At 34.2% G+C, this 17,255-nt stretch overlaps 1 protein-coding gene across 1 annotated transcript in view; it reads right to left on the reverse strand.

Moving 5' to 3' along the window:
* The window catches only part of LOC137398111 (E3 ubiquitin-protein ligase RNF213-like), an 87,038-nt gene that overhangs the window by 17,573 nt on the left and 52,210 nt on the right, over positions 1-17,255 (reverse strand). The window contains exons 27-38 of the mRNA XM_068084220.1: positions 16,562-16,679; positions 13,790-13,887; positions 13,451-13,633; positions 13,008-13,362; positions 11,204-11,466; positions 8,470-8,710; positions 7,831-7,977; positions 6,709-6,888; positions 4,368-4,467; positions 4,198-4,232; positions 3,968-4,071; positions 3,387-3,546 (exon numbers count right to left, since the gene is read on the reverse strand). Coding sequence (XP_067940321.1) covers positions 3,387-3,546; positions 3,968-4,071; positions 4,198-4,232; positions 4,368-4,467; positions 6,709-6,888; positions 7,831-7,977; positions 8,470-8,710; positions 11,204-11,466; positions 13,008-13,362; positions 13,451-13,633; positions 13,790-13,887; positions 16,562-16,679 — 1,984 coding nt within the window. The remainder of the gene's footprint in view (positions 1-3,386; positions 3,547-3,967; positions 4,072-4,197; positions 4,233-4,367; positions 4,468-6,708; positions 6,889-7,830; positions 7,978-8,469; positions 8,711-11,203; positions 11,467-13,007; positions 13,363-13,450; positions 13,634-13,789; positions 13,888-16,561; positions 16,680-17,255) is intronic.

Consider the following 17,255-nt stretch of genomic DNA (forward strand, 5'->3'; position numbering starts at 1 on the left):
TACTGGTACCTCTTGATACTGATAGAAACGTCAAAATGACACTGTCTTTGTCTGACCGAATGGAGAGAGACTGTTGAGGCAATTCCTACTTGAGATAATACAATTGTCAACGTGAAAAGTGTCTAGTCTTACGAAGATTTAGCGATCAAACCTTGGGAAAAACCGGAAATTGGAATGTAGCGGCACATTTGAAAATTACAAATTAAAAAACAGGTAATGGTAAAAATTAAGCGTTTAAAAAATTTCAAAAAAAATAACAAAAGGTAATGCCAATTAATAAAAATTGCACATTTGGCGTGCGCAATCGCAAAGAAGATATAGAGTATCTAGTAAGAATGACGACTAGACAAGAAGGGCTTAGCCTTGTGTTATTCACACTTGCGAGTGTGCATGACATGCGTGTGTTGCGAGTGTGCGAGACATGCGAGTTGAATGCTGCAAGATCGAATCCAGTATGAAAGTAATTTTTCGTTGCCAAAACTTTGTCGCTATAACTGCACAGACAAACGCTTAGAACATCTAAGTTTCTGGAGACTTGGAATGGATTGACTTGTAATTTATATAGTAAAATCGGTTACTATTTATGAAATTTTTCACTTATGAAATGGCTTCTTTACTTTTAACGAGCAGTTCTACTGCACATGTATACTGATGGCTACTGAAATTACAACAATATCTGTGCACGTTTGCTTTTAATATCCTAGTATGAAACAAAATAATGATAAAATAACATAACGATCTTGGTGATTTTTATTGACTTTAAAGATTAAGAGTTTTCGCTAAACGACTCAAACAGACAATCTCTGAATTTTATGAGGTCACTAGCTGTACTACCCGGCGTTGCCTGGGTAATAAAAAAGTCTTTGCACAGAAAATTGATTTGTATTTAACATATGAAAACAATTGCCATTCTAACTTTCTAGTTACATATCATGAGGAAAATGTTTTGTGCAGGTCAAATAAATTTAAAAAAAAAACCATTTATAAAAGGGTTTAAATGTAAATGTGAAATAACAAGCAAGTAATAGCTAAAGTAAGTCAGTTTTGCTACGATTACGATCAAAGATGATTCGGTAATGATACAATTAATTCAAACTGAAAAAGCAAAATAAAAATCCTGAATATGTTGATCTAGTATTAACACCTCGTGCATAGAAGCGTGTCTGTATAAAAAAGGTTACTGTTCTACCAGAAGCTGTTCATCAAAACTTTGAATACGACAATACCTCTTGATACCGGTACAAATGTAAAAATGAGCTATCGTACTGTCTTTGTCTGACCGAACGGAGAGAGGATGTTGAGGCTCTTCCTATGGAGATAATATAAGAGACTGCATGAGAAGAACTGGCCTTGACGCCAGATATAGTAGTTGAACATTACAAACAATATTTCTTAACAAGGGCATCGTAAGGTGTGGGCGCAAAGCTAAGATAATTAGCATGTGCATACGGTATACGATAACGTCTTCGATCAATTTACCATTGTAGCTCAGTAGTAGAGTGTCTGGATAAGAAACTTGCGGATGAATTCGTCGTGGGTTGAGTTCCATCAGAACGTGGAAATTTAATTTTAAGATTTTAATAGCTATAGCTGGACCGACACACATACGACCAACTTTGAGAAATATATATATATACAGTCAAACATGGATAACTCGAACTTCACGGGACCGAGCAAAAGTGTTCGAATTATCAGAGCGTTCAAGTTATCAGAGCACTGTCACAAGTCCATGCATTTACTTATGTATTAGTAGATACATGTACATATACAAACTATAATATAAATCAACAGCACAAATGGCTTGTTACAAATTAAATGCTTCTAATGTAAAGTTTAAAACGTTTTTATCAAAAACTATAGAGATTTTTCTATCACTTGAGATTGGTTTGTTGTTTGAGGTGATGTTATTGCCAGGACGTTTTTTTAGATTGACATTGGCAAAACTTGATCCTTGTTGAAATGCTCAAAAGAAAAGACATCTTTTTCTTTTGAGCGTTTTACCCACGATCAATTTTGCCAATTTTTCTTGAAGTTTATGCAACTTCAAGAAAAAGTTACCAAAGAAAAATCCCTTACTTTACCTGGGATTCGTTAAGAGCAACACTCCGAGGCAGTTCAATTAAAAGTTTTACGAGGTTTAACGGTACATTGTATATCACTCACGCTTTTTGAATGGATATTTATTGAATGTACACACGTATTCTGTGTTTAGGTCAAACGATGAATAGTTTTTTAGCTAAGACAACGTATACGGTTAATAAAAGCAATTTTTAAGACGTTTTAAACATTCAACATTCCGACGTTGATTCAACACGGAATCAACGTCGGAAAACTATTCGTCACGGGCTAGCCGGGTCATGCACTCAAGGATTTTCGCCACGCACGTACAAAACAACATGCTGTTTTTGTTTTGTATGTGCGTGGCGAAAATCCTTGCGCGCGTGACCCGGCTAGCCCGTGCTATTAATCGTATAGCGGTGTAAATCAAATTTGACCAAACCTTTAGAAAAGTCGTTGACAAAATTATTTTGCCGATGGTGGTAATAACAACGCTTATGAATTACGAAAAGATGAGGTTTACCTCTATGGCTTTGAATAAAGTGATTTTCTAAAGCGATAACAACCGTTTCGGTAGCCGTTGGGCAAAAAAAACAGTTCGAATTAACAGTGTTGAGTTCGAGTTATCTATAGCAATTTATCATTACGTGGGAACGGACCAAAGAAACCGTTCGAATTAACCATGTGTTCGAGCTATCCGTGGACGAGCTATCCATGTTTGACTGTATATAGTTATTTTTCTGCAAGCAACACTTGGTCAACAGCAAGGAGGTTGTCTCACAAATGTCCACACTGAGTTTAAAGAAACGATGCCTTCATTATTTCTGGACAGGTACTTTCTGCCATGCTATTTTTGGTTGTTTTTGGTCTTTTTTGGTTGAAATCTTTTAATCATGTAAAACAAAGTCAGCTTTCCATTTACAAAAATAATTGTTAAATATTATCAGTGGCAAACGTACTTTCAATGAGAGGCTAGTCAGAGTATCCATATCTGAACATATGGAGCCAAAAAAAATGTTGGCCAGAATTTTTTCATATTACCAGAACAGCAGAACTTCAAAAAAGAAACCCCACATATATAAATTTGCCACTTTATATGAAGGCTAGTAATACTGATTTATACCATCTTAATCATATTAGAAAGCTGGAACACAAGTAATAGTTTTAATAAGTTTTAGCAATGTGCGTATTTATGTAAGCTGTTAACGTTGAGGAGTTATGAAAACCAGAACAAAATTCTAAAATGGCAACAGAAAGACTGAAAAAACAAGAGATTGACGTTAATCAATACCTAACAAAGATGAGAACTATAGACAGTTTAAAACTACCTGCTGCTTGTTAACAAGTGCAGAGACGAACAGGGCTAGATGCGAGAAACATCGTAGCACAGCACACGACAATCCACTCAGTTCCCTCTCCCGATTTGATATGACAGTTCTGTTGGCAGCATGCCCAAGAATATGACCTGTTTTTGTCTCCACATCTTTGCTATAAACAGAAACCACACATTTTCTCCGATCTGTTCGCCTAAATAAGTCTTTTTAACGAAGTAGTGAAAAAACCTTTATATTTTGCTATTTTGTTGAAAATAACAATGCTAATAATGTAATATCAATATTAATACATATATATTCATACATCTGCGTGTAGATATATAAATAAATAGAGATGTATTTTTAGCCGAATGTGCTAGATGATTGACTTGATTGGCATCCCCAGAGCCTCATAAATGCGCATAAAAGGTTTAAGGTACATTACATTTGAAACTGATAAATCTAAATAAAATAAATTATATAAACAGCCGAGTTGCATAATTGCACTTGAAATAGTTTTTGTTTGGAAAAAAACTTGATTATTTTTTCCAATTGTATACCCAGTGCATATAGACAAATATTTAAATTTCACTTACTCGGTGAGCCGAGTATTGTTAGATGCAAGGACGTTATAGTTTGTTCCACCAATACGAGACTTGCATGCCTGACACTTATCTCCCCCTGGTACTGGCCTCCCACACTAAAACAGCGTGAGACAATTAATGTTGAAAAGCAAACACAAACTTACCCCCAAATGTAAAGCAAAATTGGAAGGAATATGTGGTAAGCACATATGAACTAACTCAAATCATTTTGTCTTACTTACTTCTCCAATAAGGTATATCTCTCCACAAGCACATCCTACAAGTACAAGAATTGGAGATAGTAGAAGAACAAAACACGATAAACTCGGAGAATGTTGTCAAAGCCAATCAATTATTTTCATTTGTCAGAGTCTTGTGCTGATAAAGAGACCAAATGAACTTGATATCTTACTGAAAGGCTTGAGAGCATCATGTTCATGCCGGACTATTGAGTGGTGCTGCTTTATCATCATTTCTATGATGTTGTCTTTCATGGTTGGAAAGAAGTGAGCCTGTAAAAAATCACTGTATTTGAACTTCTAGATTCATTTATGATGGTCCATGTAAATAACATTAACTGGTTGTAAATCAGAAAATATTAACCCTTTCAGGCCTGTTCCCAAATATTTCGGGATGAGTTCTGTTCTCTTGGGCCTGATTCCGAATGTTTCGGGATAAATTTTGAGTCGCTCTATTGCTTAGCCTTTTAGCTACATCGGTTTTATTAATTCACCAAACAAAATCTAAGAGCCTGGGCATCATTTTGATACTCAATATGTAATTGGACGATAGATTTTTGACTATGACTTTTGACAAATTACGCGATAGATTTAAACTGTTCCGAAAATTTGTTGATTGTTATTTTGGAAAAAGTTTATCTCGACGATGGCAAACTTCTCAAGTGAATTAGAGGTGGTAATCAGCTCAGGTGAAGAAAATAGCAACGAAAGTGATGTTAAGAAAAAAATGACAATTTTCTCATGGAAAAGGGTAAGTTTTTACATGGCACTGTATAGAATTAAACCAGACAAAAAAACGAAATTTTTGTGGTGAATTTCAAACAAACTATATTCTAACAGTGTAAGATTTGTATTTTTTATGCTACACATGATTATAACATTTTAATTCATTTTTTTGCAGGCATAGCGACATAATTTTCACCTTGTGATACTGACACTAATGGGTAGAGCGACTATTATGTCGCCACGCGAACGATTTTTTTATAAATCGCTTTTTGGTTATCTTTAGGCGTTTTTTTGTTTAATTATTTTAACAACAGTAATCTACAATAAATTGGTTTCTGTTAGCAACAAAAAATTTGGCCGTTTTGAGAAATAAAAACGATCATTTTTGCAATACTAAACGAATGAAAAATCCGAAATAAAAACGTATCAAAATAAAGTTGCGAATTTCGTTTATAGGTTGTTTCTGCTTTCTGAATGTTTTCTCAGAGTGCAACAACTTTATTTTATCGTCATGGCGTCCTCCAAAGGCAATAGGCAAAGGCAAGACTATAGAGGAACAAGAATAAGCATATGATGTATGGTAGTGTTGTGATGCTGTGTTGGTTAGAAGCTCGTAACACCTGTTCTGTTGCTTGGAAATAAGAAATCTTTTTTTGAATTGCTGCTGATAAAGCTTCCTATCAATCTAACATAGTCCAACAATGTCAGTACCAAAAATCTGCTTGTGAGCTGCTTTGAAACATAAACATTCAGTTTGATCAAAAATATTTTTCACGGAAGTACTAGAAATTGTGGTTACTAGAATTGGTAAAGGTACACAGATATTTATATCAAATTATAGCTTGGAATGTTTCCTTTAAGCTGCAAAAAACAAATCTAGATTATTTTAAAAAGTACTCCAGTTATACTAAATTGCGTGCAGCTCCATTTTAATTATGAGGCTACTAAAAAACTAATTAGGCTTGGGGGGCAGTCAACCGATAGCTAATTAGCACTGAATGGGTACTAATAAGTACCCATTCAGTATTTAATAGGTACACACAAGGAAAACAACTACATTGAGTTTGGTGACACAAAGTCGTAAAAGCTTAGCAAAGATTTCCAATACACGATGTCTAACGTTTCTTCAAACAATTTGATTTTGTAAATGAAAGAGAAGAGATTTATGAAAATTAAACATACATAGGAGTAAATGAGAAAATACATAAGTTGAATGAGATTCAATTTCATCTAGCCCAACTTTGAGTAGGTTATACATGTACCACTCATACCTATCACTGCCTCCACCTCTTATGCTTGTTTTTATTTGAAGAAAAAACACTTAGATTTTTACTTTATTGTTTAGTTTCTTGAATATATTTTGATGTTTTGCATCGAGTTTTAAGCATACATGTAGTTGTACATGTATATAGTGCATTTTATTTAATACTATACATGCTATATATATGCTACCCAAAGTAATCTATCATTAGTTTTTTAGTGGTGGTATGAATTACACAAAAACAATGCTTTCTTGTAAGAATATTTGCCATGGAGATGTCGCTTCACAATAAACAAACAACAGCTCGGAAAAGAGCAATAAACTTCGAACTGGCTGGCTATCACGGCTCATCTATCTTGGATAAATGACTACAAACTTCATACGATTTGTCAATCACAAACTGTTCAGAAGTTATGCTCATGAGTAATAGTAAAAACATTGTTTTTGTTTCTATGACATTTCTAGCTATGACACGGGCTCTTAAGCATCTCACACATTGCAAACTAGTAAATGACAACACTACTAACCTGAGCCTGTCCAGGCTGAGAAATGATCTCCTGAAGTGGATACAGATCATCAGATTTAGAGCAGCTAACCAAGCTTGTGAATAAGTGAATGACAAGCATCGACAGGTGAGTGCCTTTTGATTGATTGACAGCCATTTCAGGAGGCAAACCTTGGCCATCCAAGATTACATTTAGCATTTGCTAAAACACAAAAACTTAGTTGCTTACAATCTCTTCACAAACTAACAGTTTAAAAAACAATATGTCTGTCTAGGATAACAATTTTCAGGGAAAGTGAATGTGAGACTTGAATCATTGTTAAAAGATACCCTAAAATTGGGATAGTAAGATTTTTTAGTCCGACTTTTCACATTTTGTTAAACATGTCACTAAAACTGCACTCAAGCATGTTTGGTCACATATCAGTCACATTTAGTATAATGTAAATAAAAGAATTGTAGAGAAACCATTTTGTATCATTCATTAGCTTTTTGTGCTAATACTTATTGAATATTTATTCAAATGGGTTTCGCTACATGCGAGATTATGAAATGCTTTTATGAAAAAATTATCTAGTTTATACAGTCAAACAAGGATAACTTGCCCACGGATAGCTCGAACACATCGTTAACTCGAACGGTTTCTTTGGTCCGTACCCACGTAATGATAAATTGCTATAGATATTGCCAATGTCAATCTAAAAAACGTCCTGGCAATAACATCACCTCAATCAACAAACCAATCTCAAGTGATAGAAAAATCTCTATACTTTTTGATAAAAATGTTTTAAACTTTACATTAGAAGCGTTTAATTTGAAACAAACCAATTGTGCTTTTGATTTATATTATAGTTTGTATATGTACATGCATCTACTAATAAATAAGTAAATACATGGACTTGTGACAGTGCTCTGATAACTTGAACGCTCTGATAATTCGAACACTTTCGCTCGGTCCTGTGATGTTTGAGTTATCCATGTTTGACTGTACTTAGATTTTGTTTACAGACGAGGCAAGTGATTCTGATTATTGAAAAACATACGTTTTTACCTATTAATTTATTTGAGCCAACAGCTAAACTGTAAACAGCTAAAATGAGAAACAACACTTTGCTATGAACAATCAGAGTGTGAAGAAGAATACCTTTACGTTGCTGCTTTCAAACTGAGCGGACAGAACTTGCGACATCTTCTTTGTTACGTCTTCAGAAACTGGCACAGTAGCCGCGTGTGATCTTGTTACCCGAGAAAAGACTGTGTGCAACACAGTAGCAACATTTCCTTGGCACATCTACAAATTGAAACTAATGCTTACAATTACTACAGACAAAGAACTTCTAAGAGCTTCGATAAATGCTTGCATATTACACCACACCTACTCATAAAATCATATGAATTCAATGTATGAATTTGATTTTCTTCCCTGTAAAATTCAACAACTCTTAGTCTGACATGTTAAAAAAGTGCTCCTATGACTCCTCTTCTTACAAGAATTTGTATACAACTCTTTTATTACAGAATTTGTTTCTCATTTCCACGATATTAATTATGTTACAAATCAATCCTGTGAATACTGCATTACTGCGAATTCTAAGTAACAAGAAAATTAGCGGGTTTATTTTTTGCAAAATGATGACCCAATATCCTATATTTATTTGGGAGGATCTGTTAACAGTGATCCGTGATCAACGTTTTTGTATAGGTACTAAGGTCTATAAAGGCTATCCATAGCAAGAGTTGAAAATGAAACAACTAAAATGTTCTTGAAGCTTGTAAATAGCACCTCAACAAATTCCTGGACAGCTTCCTCTAAATGGTCATCCTCAGCAGCAATTATACTGTCAATTGACTGTAAAGCACTTTGGTATTGTTCTCCTCCGAATAGGAGGAATACATCTGGAACGCTGAATGAAAACAAGGCCTCTTGCACATCACGGGGAACTAGGAAGTTATTTTTTGTGTTGATGAGGTCTTTCACATAGCTGTCGCCCTGGAGACTAAGCATCTGACGAATGACAAAATAGCTACAAGAAATATAAAAACATGTAAAAGGTCTATAGCATTAAGTTTATTTGCTGTATAATCTATATAGCGTAGAGTATATGTGCTGTATAATCTATATAGCATAAGGTATATGTGCTGTATAATCTATATAGAATAGAGTATATGCTATGTAGATTATAGAATATGAGAGACCTCGTTGATAAACAAAAAAAAATGGATAAAAAAATATGTGTGAAACGACGTCACTAGTTGCTATCATTGCTATATGTTCTTGCTATAGCATTCAAATCGAAGTGGTTACGCGTCTTTATTCTGTCGACCTCTTTGCAACTATAGAACGCCATAATCACGCTTTCACTTGATCTAATTATTACAATAACTTGGTTGGTTCAGTTGGTCACACCGGTCTCTGTAGTTTGGTTGAGTTAATATACCGTGTATTGGACAACTATACCACTCTATTCTTAGGTACAAGGTATTTACCATTTAATATTTATCCAATTTCTGATTTTGTCATTTTTCTTTTTTATTAACTTGAATTATTTGTGTATTAATATTTCTTAAAATCTGTTTTCTTTATTAGTTAGAAACCACTACGGCGAGACAACTCATACATGATTATAAACTAACATAAACCTAGCCGTACCAGAACATTAAAGGGCAAAAGGTAATTACTAATCCTTTTTTTATAAACGTATTTCTTATCGCATTCTTGCCGATTTTACGTATTTTACTCTTAACATTACGACTTTTATTTTAGCTTTCACGGTGCATACCAAGAACTGGCACGCATAATAAAATAACCTATTCAACCTCAAAGAATTGTGTCTAGTCCTATTGCACCCGTAGACGCATACCCTTAGACATAACCTGGTACAGCTATAGTATTTGTATGCTTTTATCATGAGATCGTTTTTTGTTTGAAAAGATCTGACTGACCAGATGTTTCTAGATTAAAATCCATAAAACTTCATCACAGATAAAATGCTCAGAAGAAAAATATGTGTGAAACGACGTCACTAGTTGCTATCATTGCTATAGGCTCTTGCATTCAAATCGAAGGGTTCTCGTCTTTATTCTGTCGACCTCTTTTCAACTATAGAATGCCATAACCACACTTACGCTTGATTTAATCATAGTCTTAGAACATCTTGGCGATCAGACCACCTCAAACATTAAAAAAAAATCGCAAATTAAAGGAAAATATTAATTTTTTCTGATACAATGTGCTAAGTTTTCTGCCAGTTCATTTTTAAGCTAGCGTAAAAAGCTGTTTACCAAAAAAGATCAACTCACAAAGGATTTGGTGATTTAGTGTATTGACAAAAATCATTATCTTGCAAGAACGCTTTTGTAGTTAGGGCATCTCCTAACAGCGCATGAAAAAACTGAAATAAAAAATTAGCCATGGTGACTTCCTAAAGTTTAGGTTAACTTTGAGATTAATACTAAAGCTAACATTAATACTAAAGCTAATGTTAACACTTACATCAATACTAACATTAACACTAACACCACGATTAACACCAATGCTAACACGAATGCTTCAACTAATAACAGCGGTTTTTGACCACTAGTCTTGAAATGCTACGGCATGCTGAAATTCAGGGAACATGCTTATCATATAATGTACTGCTTAATGTTATGGAAATCCTGTCAATCATTTATGAAAAGCAAATCAAATAATGAAAACTCTAAAATTTTGACTAGCAAGATCTTAGTTGCCAGGACTCAGTTAGACTATAGCCATTTAGTGCTTCAGACAACCGAAAACACGCATTTGTAAATTTACCACCATAATAACGATGTTACTCCAATCATACAGCCTAACTAACACCTTTACTAAATCTTAATTATGGTAGCTCTTCTCGCAGTTTTTAATGTACACTATACCATCTCTCGAGCCCTTCATAAATGAGTTTTGACTAATAGCGATGGCACCAAGTAGTCAGAGGCTATTAGCTAAGCACTTATTAGCTGGTGCATTAGTTTTCAGGACAACATTCACTTATCAAATTTAGTGCTGACTGAAATTTATAAACTATGTATCAAAAGTTCGATCAAATTCTGTTAAAATGAAACTAAAATTATGAAACAGTCATAAAGAACATTAATCTTTATCATCTTATCAGGTATGATAAAGTTGAGAAATTTTTTAAATATCGTACAAATTTTTTTAGCTTGAAAATACTTTTAAAAAGTTTGTAGTTTTGAATTATTAACACTTTTATCGTATAAAAGTTTTGTTGCCACATGGAAATGAGAAACTCAATTAAATTTGAAATGGATTTTGCAGAACAATTTTAATGGTTCCTGCGCAAGGGAACTCAATTGGAGAATTATCGCAGTTGTCACGACCAGCCTATAAATTCTCAAGGGTGAACAATCGGCGTGAAAACTGTGGCTTATCTCACGGCAGGAAATGAGTCCAGCTTCTGCAAAACAAATGCAAAAAAGATTGTCTACTAGAAGATGTCTACTAAAAGTAATAAGGATAGTTTGAAGCTGCTCACCGAGGTTGGATATTGTCTTTTAGTTGTTCTGCTGTAAGAAAGTCCTTCAGCATGTGCAACATTTCAGCTTTGTTTGGTTGAGAATAAATGATTTCTTCTAAAGCTCTGATTAAGGCACACTGTATGTCTCCGATGCTAGTTAGTGCCAGTAGTGATGCTTTTGTTGGATCTGAACAGAGCTTGAGATAGTATCCAGATATTTCAGAGAAAAAGCGCTGTAGTTTTTGAACAGAAAATTGTTGAAGGCTGTTTCCATGGATGTCCTGAAATTTCAACAACGATAGTGCGATTGACATAAACATTTTGAGAAAAAAAGTTCTCAAAAAGAGATGGCGAAAAATTATGAAGAATGAAAAAATGTGTTTGCAATAGTTTGATGCATATTGTTCTGTAAGAATGCTAAAGAAAAATATGCTTGTGAAATAAGTCACTGGTTGGGCACCAGCCTTCTTCTAGCGCTTGCTAATAAGATATTTAAAAGCTTATAAAATGATGGACTAAACAAAATAATGGTAAAAGTATTGTACAAAAATTATCATAAAAATAAGTCTTTTTTAAGCATTACTTGTTCAGTGTGATGTCACAAAATAAAAATCTGAATAATTCACTTGCCTTCACGACAGTGAAAATTACAGCATAATTGCATCAGTACTATACTATATATATTTAACTTCACTGTTAATAACTTAATGCCAAATTTTTTTTCCAAATTATGCCATAAAAGAATCATAAAATGAAAAAAGAGCAACCTTAGTCCATACTATGTACCCGTTATTCAGCACAGGAGGCACGTATCGTGTACTGAATTCAGCTCAAGATATCAAAATATTTAATAAGATAATTATTCATAAAAAAGCTTTGATTATCAGACATTCCTAAATTCAGCAGAACTGCTAAATTTCATATTGTTTTTATCTGATTCTCAAGCAATTATTGCTACTCGATTTTATAATTGATGATCGGTTTTACCAAACTTGTTTCAAATGGATATAATATAAAAAAGCATTCCAGAAATTGTCAGATATCCGTTATTCAAGAACTATTGCAAGTATGTTATTAAATGAAGTTAAATTCAGAGAGTTGGAAGTTTAAATATAAAATATATAATATTGACCCATCATATATATCTTCACAATGTGACTGAAACCGAAAGTGCATTGAAAGTATTAAAGAACATCGAAGTTCGATTAATACGCTAAAGCTGAGCCATCAATAATTAAAAACTTGCAGTGTACCAGATAATTCGTTGGCTAATCTCTGGTAACCACAGATATAATATTATTGCTTTACTCAAGACTCCCTTTGCTATTTTGGTGTAAAATGTACCTAATAAATATACAAACAACTTTCAGCAAATGCTCATTCTAACGGTAATTTTTGCTTTTTTAAGTAAAACATTTAAAACTGTCACTATGATGTCAAATGCTAAAGTATTAGCAAGTTATCTTACCTTTTCGAAAATAAGCTTATCAACACAGTTGATGGCGGTTTTACAAAATAGCCGTTTGCAAGTGTTGTAATGTATTTTTAAATAGACCATATACTTTTCAACCATGAAGTGTCTTGTAAGAAATTGAGTGCAAATCTGCTTTTTAACAAGTTCTTAGCTTGACTGGGAAAGCACGTTCACGGCCTGACTGGGAAAGCAAGTTCATAGCCTGACTGGGAAAGCAAGTTCATAGCCTGTATGTAACATGAAGCTCCATTGAGGGTCAAGAAGAAGACTTGTTTGACAGTTGAAGTCTTATTTTTACAAACAGAGAACATAAGAAGGTTGCAAGCACCTTGTGACTATACGCATTACCTTGTGACAGTTGATAATCATTGCCATCTTGGAGACCAACTCTGAAGAACTCTCCTCCTCGCTCCAGGTCTGAATCAGTCTATCCAGATAGTTAGAGACAGAAGGGCTCTCCTGGTACTGAAGAAACAGTTTTACGAGGAAAGATCGGAGAATAGGAGTTGGGTTCACAATGTCTTCGACTTGGAAAATGGAAAATTCTCGTCTCCGATCACGAAAAGTGACACGGTTCATCAGCCACTCCACGATATCCATGTCAGGGAAAATTCCAGGTAAGAAAACCAGCTTTGACACAAAATGGACGAAGAAGTTGTTGATGCCTTTTCGGAACTCTTCAAAATCCTTCTTCTTTGCCTCACTGCAAGCATAGATCAAAGATAACAAGTTTGAAATTTCATCGTGGAAAATATGTTCTAATTTGAATAAACTATAAAACAACATCTTACTCAATAGTCTCATCTTCTTCTGGTGTGTAGGAACAGTTCTTGGGAACTTCTTCATTGCAGGCGCGTATTGGACAGAAATCAAGTTGTTTCAGGCATGATGAGCAGAGGAAATGCCCACAAGATGGCAACTTAGAAGGTGATCCAATGGCTTTTTCACATCCGGGACACGTTTTGGGGCAATCTCTAAACAAATTAAAAAAAGTCTTTGTTACTTTGTAAAAAATTTAAATACCTGTCAGTGTGGGAAATTATATAATATACATGTTTTTCATTAAAAACCATATTGTATGTTAACTTGCACAAAAAAAAACAAAAAACTATTTTAAAAAGTTGACATACTTATGAAGACTTCTGATGCGATCTCCAACTATCTTTCGCAGAGAGTTAACAACTCCGTCAAACCCTTCCTTCTGATAGCACACAACTTTCCCAGAAGCCTAAACACATCAAAATTTCAGTCTTAAATAGTCTAAAGCTTTTCATTCTTGTCTCAGATACTCACTTCCACTAAACATTCTCAACACTAGTTGTGTATAAACTGCCTTTTACTGTGTAGCTGTTCACTGTCTCATAGGCTGTATCCCTCACTTGATTTATGCGCATATACAGCTTATACTGCATTATGTACTATATGCTCTACTTTAAACCATAACTGTCACGTACAACTTTTATCGTATTTTCTAAGTAAATCAGACACGCTGATTCCGATTTTGTACGTAAAATAAAGATTGGTCCACTAACTTTCAGAGTATTGAAGGCTTTTTTACAGCGTTTTAATATCGATCTCGAAAACAACACAATCGGCACAAAAAGCTCCGCCCATAAATACGCGACGAAACCTAGCTTTTTCAGGAATGGAAGTTAGGGATGTTTAGTCCGATTTAGAATAATAAAGATGGGTGTCTTAAAACCCGTTATTAACTAAATCCAGCCTCTAAAATAATCTGTCTTTTATGAAAGGTATATAAACTATTTAAAATTGCTCGTAGCTTACTACATTATGTTTAAATGGGCTGAATGTCGAGAAAAATGAGCTCAAAAAAGCGCGATTTTATCACAAGCTAGCATTGTTATCGCGCTTTTTTGAGCTCATTTTTAAATATGCAATGTTATATACTGTAGCTTAATTACTTTTCAGAAAAGACAGATTATTTTTAAGACTGAATTTAGATAATAATAGATTTTAAATAATGGGTTTTAAAACACCCATCTCTATTATTCTAGATCGGTCTAAACATTCCTAAATTCCATTCCTAAAAAGCTAGGTTACGTTAGGTATTTATGGGCGGAGCTTGTGCCGATGGTGATGTTTTCGAGACTGATATTGAAACATTATTATGGTGTAACCTTTTGTTAAACAAAGGGACATTTATACGGCCTATAGCTTGCACTCTCTCACAGGCAGAGCAACATTAATGTTTTCAGCACCAGCATTTTTATAAAAGTTTTTCCTATACGTCGAAGTAATAAACCGAGTTAAACAAGGGACTACTCTAAGTGAAAAATAATAGATTAACGGATACAGTTATTACTTATTTCGACCGTGTTACTTTGAAATTGATGAGAAACGACCGAAATACTTTGGAATTTGAAGAGGACACGAAAAGGTCTCTAATCGCGTCATACACTGCTTCTAAAGAACATTCTAAATGCCCATATAAATGCTTTGAAGTCTTCAGATCTAGTTATAAACAACTTTATGGACAAATCTAAAAACAGAAGGATAGATTTAGAACTTAATGACTCCAAACCATAGTTTAGCTCTGGTGATTCTGATGATCAATCATCTCAGGCACACTCGAAACCACGTCAACCACAACAACAGACTTTAATGTATATCGATATAATCTAGTCGTTACTAGTATCATTTTATGGAGAATCTTCCACTGATCATTTTTATTATCATCTCATGTTCATTAAAATAAAACAAACCAGTTTTGAGTTACGATCAAAATAGTGACTGTTAAACATATTGAATATTTTTTCGGAATTTATCTGCTTACGAAGGGAAACTATGAAAATAATTACCCACGAAAGGGTTAATTCCTGTATATTAAACAAACAAGTTCTCTATTAACCACTTGCTCATGGTGTTTAGCTGATACATAGTACACATTGCGTATACATTATTTCGTATTTATCTTTTCACAGTTCAAAAAGTTCTTATACAGTGCCATATGTACCCAAACTATTTTCCACAGCATACACTTCCCTTGGACAATAATATTTAGTAAAATTCTCAGAATTTCTGTATATGTTTCAAATACTTTGCTAATTAGTGACCTTAGGTTCACTTTACTGATACACTGATGTATCTGCATAATACCTTAACTTTCCTTCCTTTTCCTTAACTAATACCTTCCAGCAAGCCGATGTATCGGCTTTCGCGGTAATATAAGTACAGACCGTAAGCTTAGACCGTACAAACCGTACAAACCGTATTAGCTTATAAATCGGGTTTCACTTTTCTTTTCATTACGAAGCCTATACATTAGCTAGACCAATCAAATTTGGTTTCCAACGAAACAACCTGGTTGCCATCTCACTCTCGCAATTTGTCTTTGCGTCAAACGAACGCGGTGTGTTTCTTATTGCCATGGCAATAAGAAACTCACCGCGTTCGTTCAACGCAAAGACAAATTGCGAGAGTGAGATTCACTAAACAATTTTATACTTATCGTGTAGAAAATTTTGTTCTGAATATGATGCATTTTACAGTAAACTGACATCTGTTTTTATCCTCGAGATACTGCTTAAACATCAGCGCTATATTAGCGCTAGGTTTTTCAAAAAACCTTCTGAATTAATTTGGGCATAATAATCATTCAGTCAGAATTTAATGCGGTAGTGAAAGAGTTAAATACTGCATAGAATTCACACATACATTACAAGTGATTCATATCAAACTTGCATTGAAAGCAAAATATAACAAGCAGCCCTTGCCACTCCTGCATTTACCTAACCAAGGCAATGCCCTAACAAGCAGTCCTTGCCACTCCTGCTTTTACCTAACCAAGGCAATGCCCTAACAAGCAGCCCTTGCCATTTAAAGCACTCCTGCTTTTACCTAACCAAGGCAATGCATATTTCTAGACATTAGTTTAAACATACATTGAGGAAGGGAAGGATTTGTTGTGCAGGCCGTGTTCCAAGTCGATCATCGACCTTACTTGGCATGATGACGTGTTCGACATAGAGCTTTTTAAGCTCCAGTCTCAACCACTGTGCTCTGCAATACTCAGGAAGTTACAAAATATGTTATACAGGCAGTTCCAACACGTTCTAAATACAAACATGAGCTAGCATAAACAGAAGAGCCCAGTAATTGCTCCAATGCTGAATTCTATGGTACCTGCTGTATGTTAGCACATTGATACAAGCACAATGATCTCCTTGACTGCTACAAATCTATCAGCAAACAAACACTTGTTGACAGGTGACATGGTTGGCAGCTATTACCATGAAAGTTCTGAAAGCTTAACTCAAAGGTAATCTTTAGAAAGTTAGTTTTAGAGCAATTATATATATATATACATGTATATATTAAATATATATAACACATATATAGGAAATATATATATAATAAATACATATATGTAACATGCATATACGCAAAACTGTATATATATAAAATGTAAATACGAATAATGTATATATATTATGTATAATATAATGTATAATATACGTGTATATATATCCATATCCACATACACTATCATATATATATATATAAAAAAAAAAATTGTTTCCTCACCCCGGATACCCCGTATGGGTGGTAAATTCTGCTCTAACTCGGGTCTCCTAC

Source organism: Watersipora subatra, chromosome 6, assembly GCF_963576615.1.
Source record: "Watersipora subatra chromosome 6, tzWatSuba1.1, whole genome shotgun sequence".
Taxonomy (NCBI): domain Eukaryota; kingdom Metazoa; phylum Bryozoa; class Gymnolaemata; order Cheilostomatida; family Watersiporidae; genus Watersipora; species Watersipora subatra.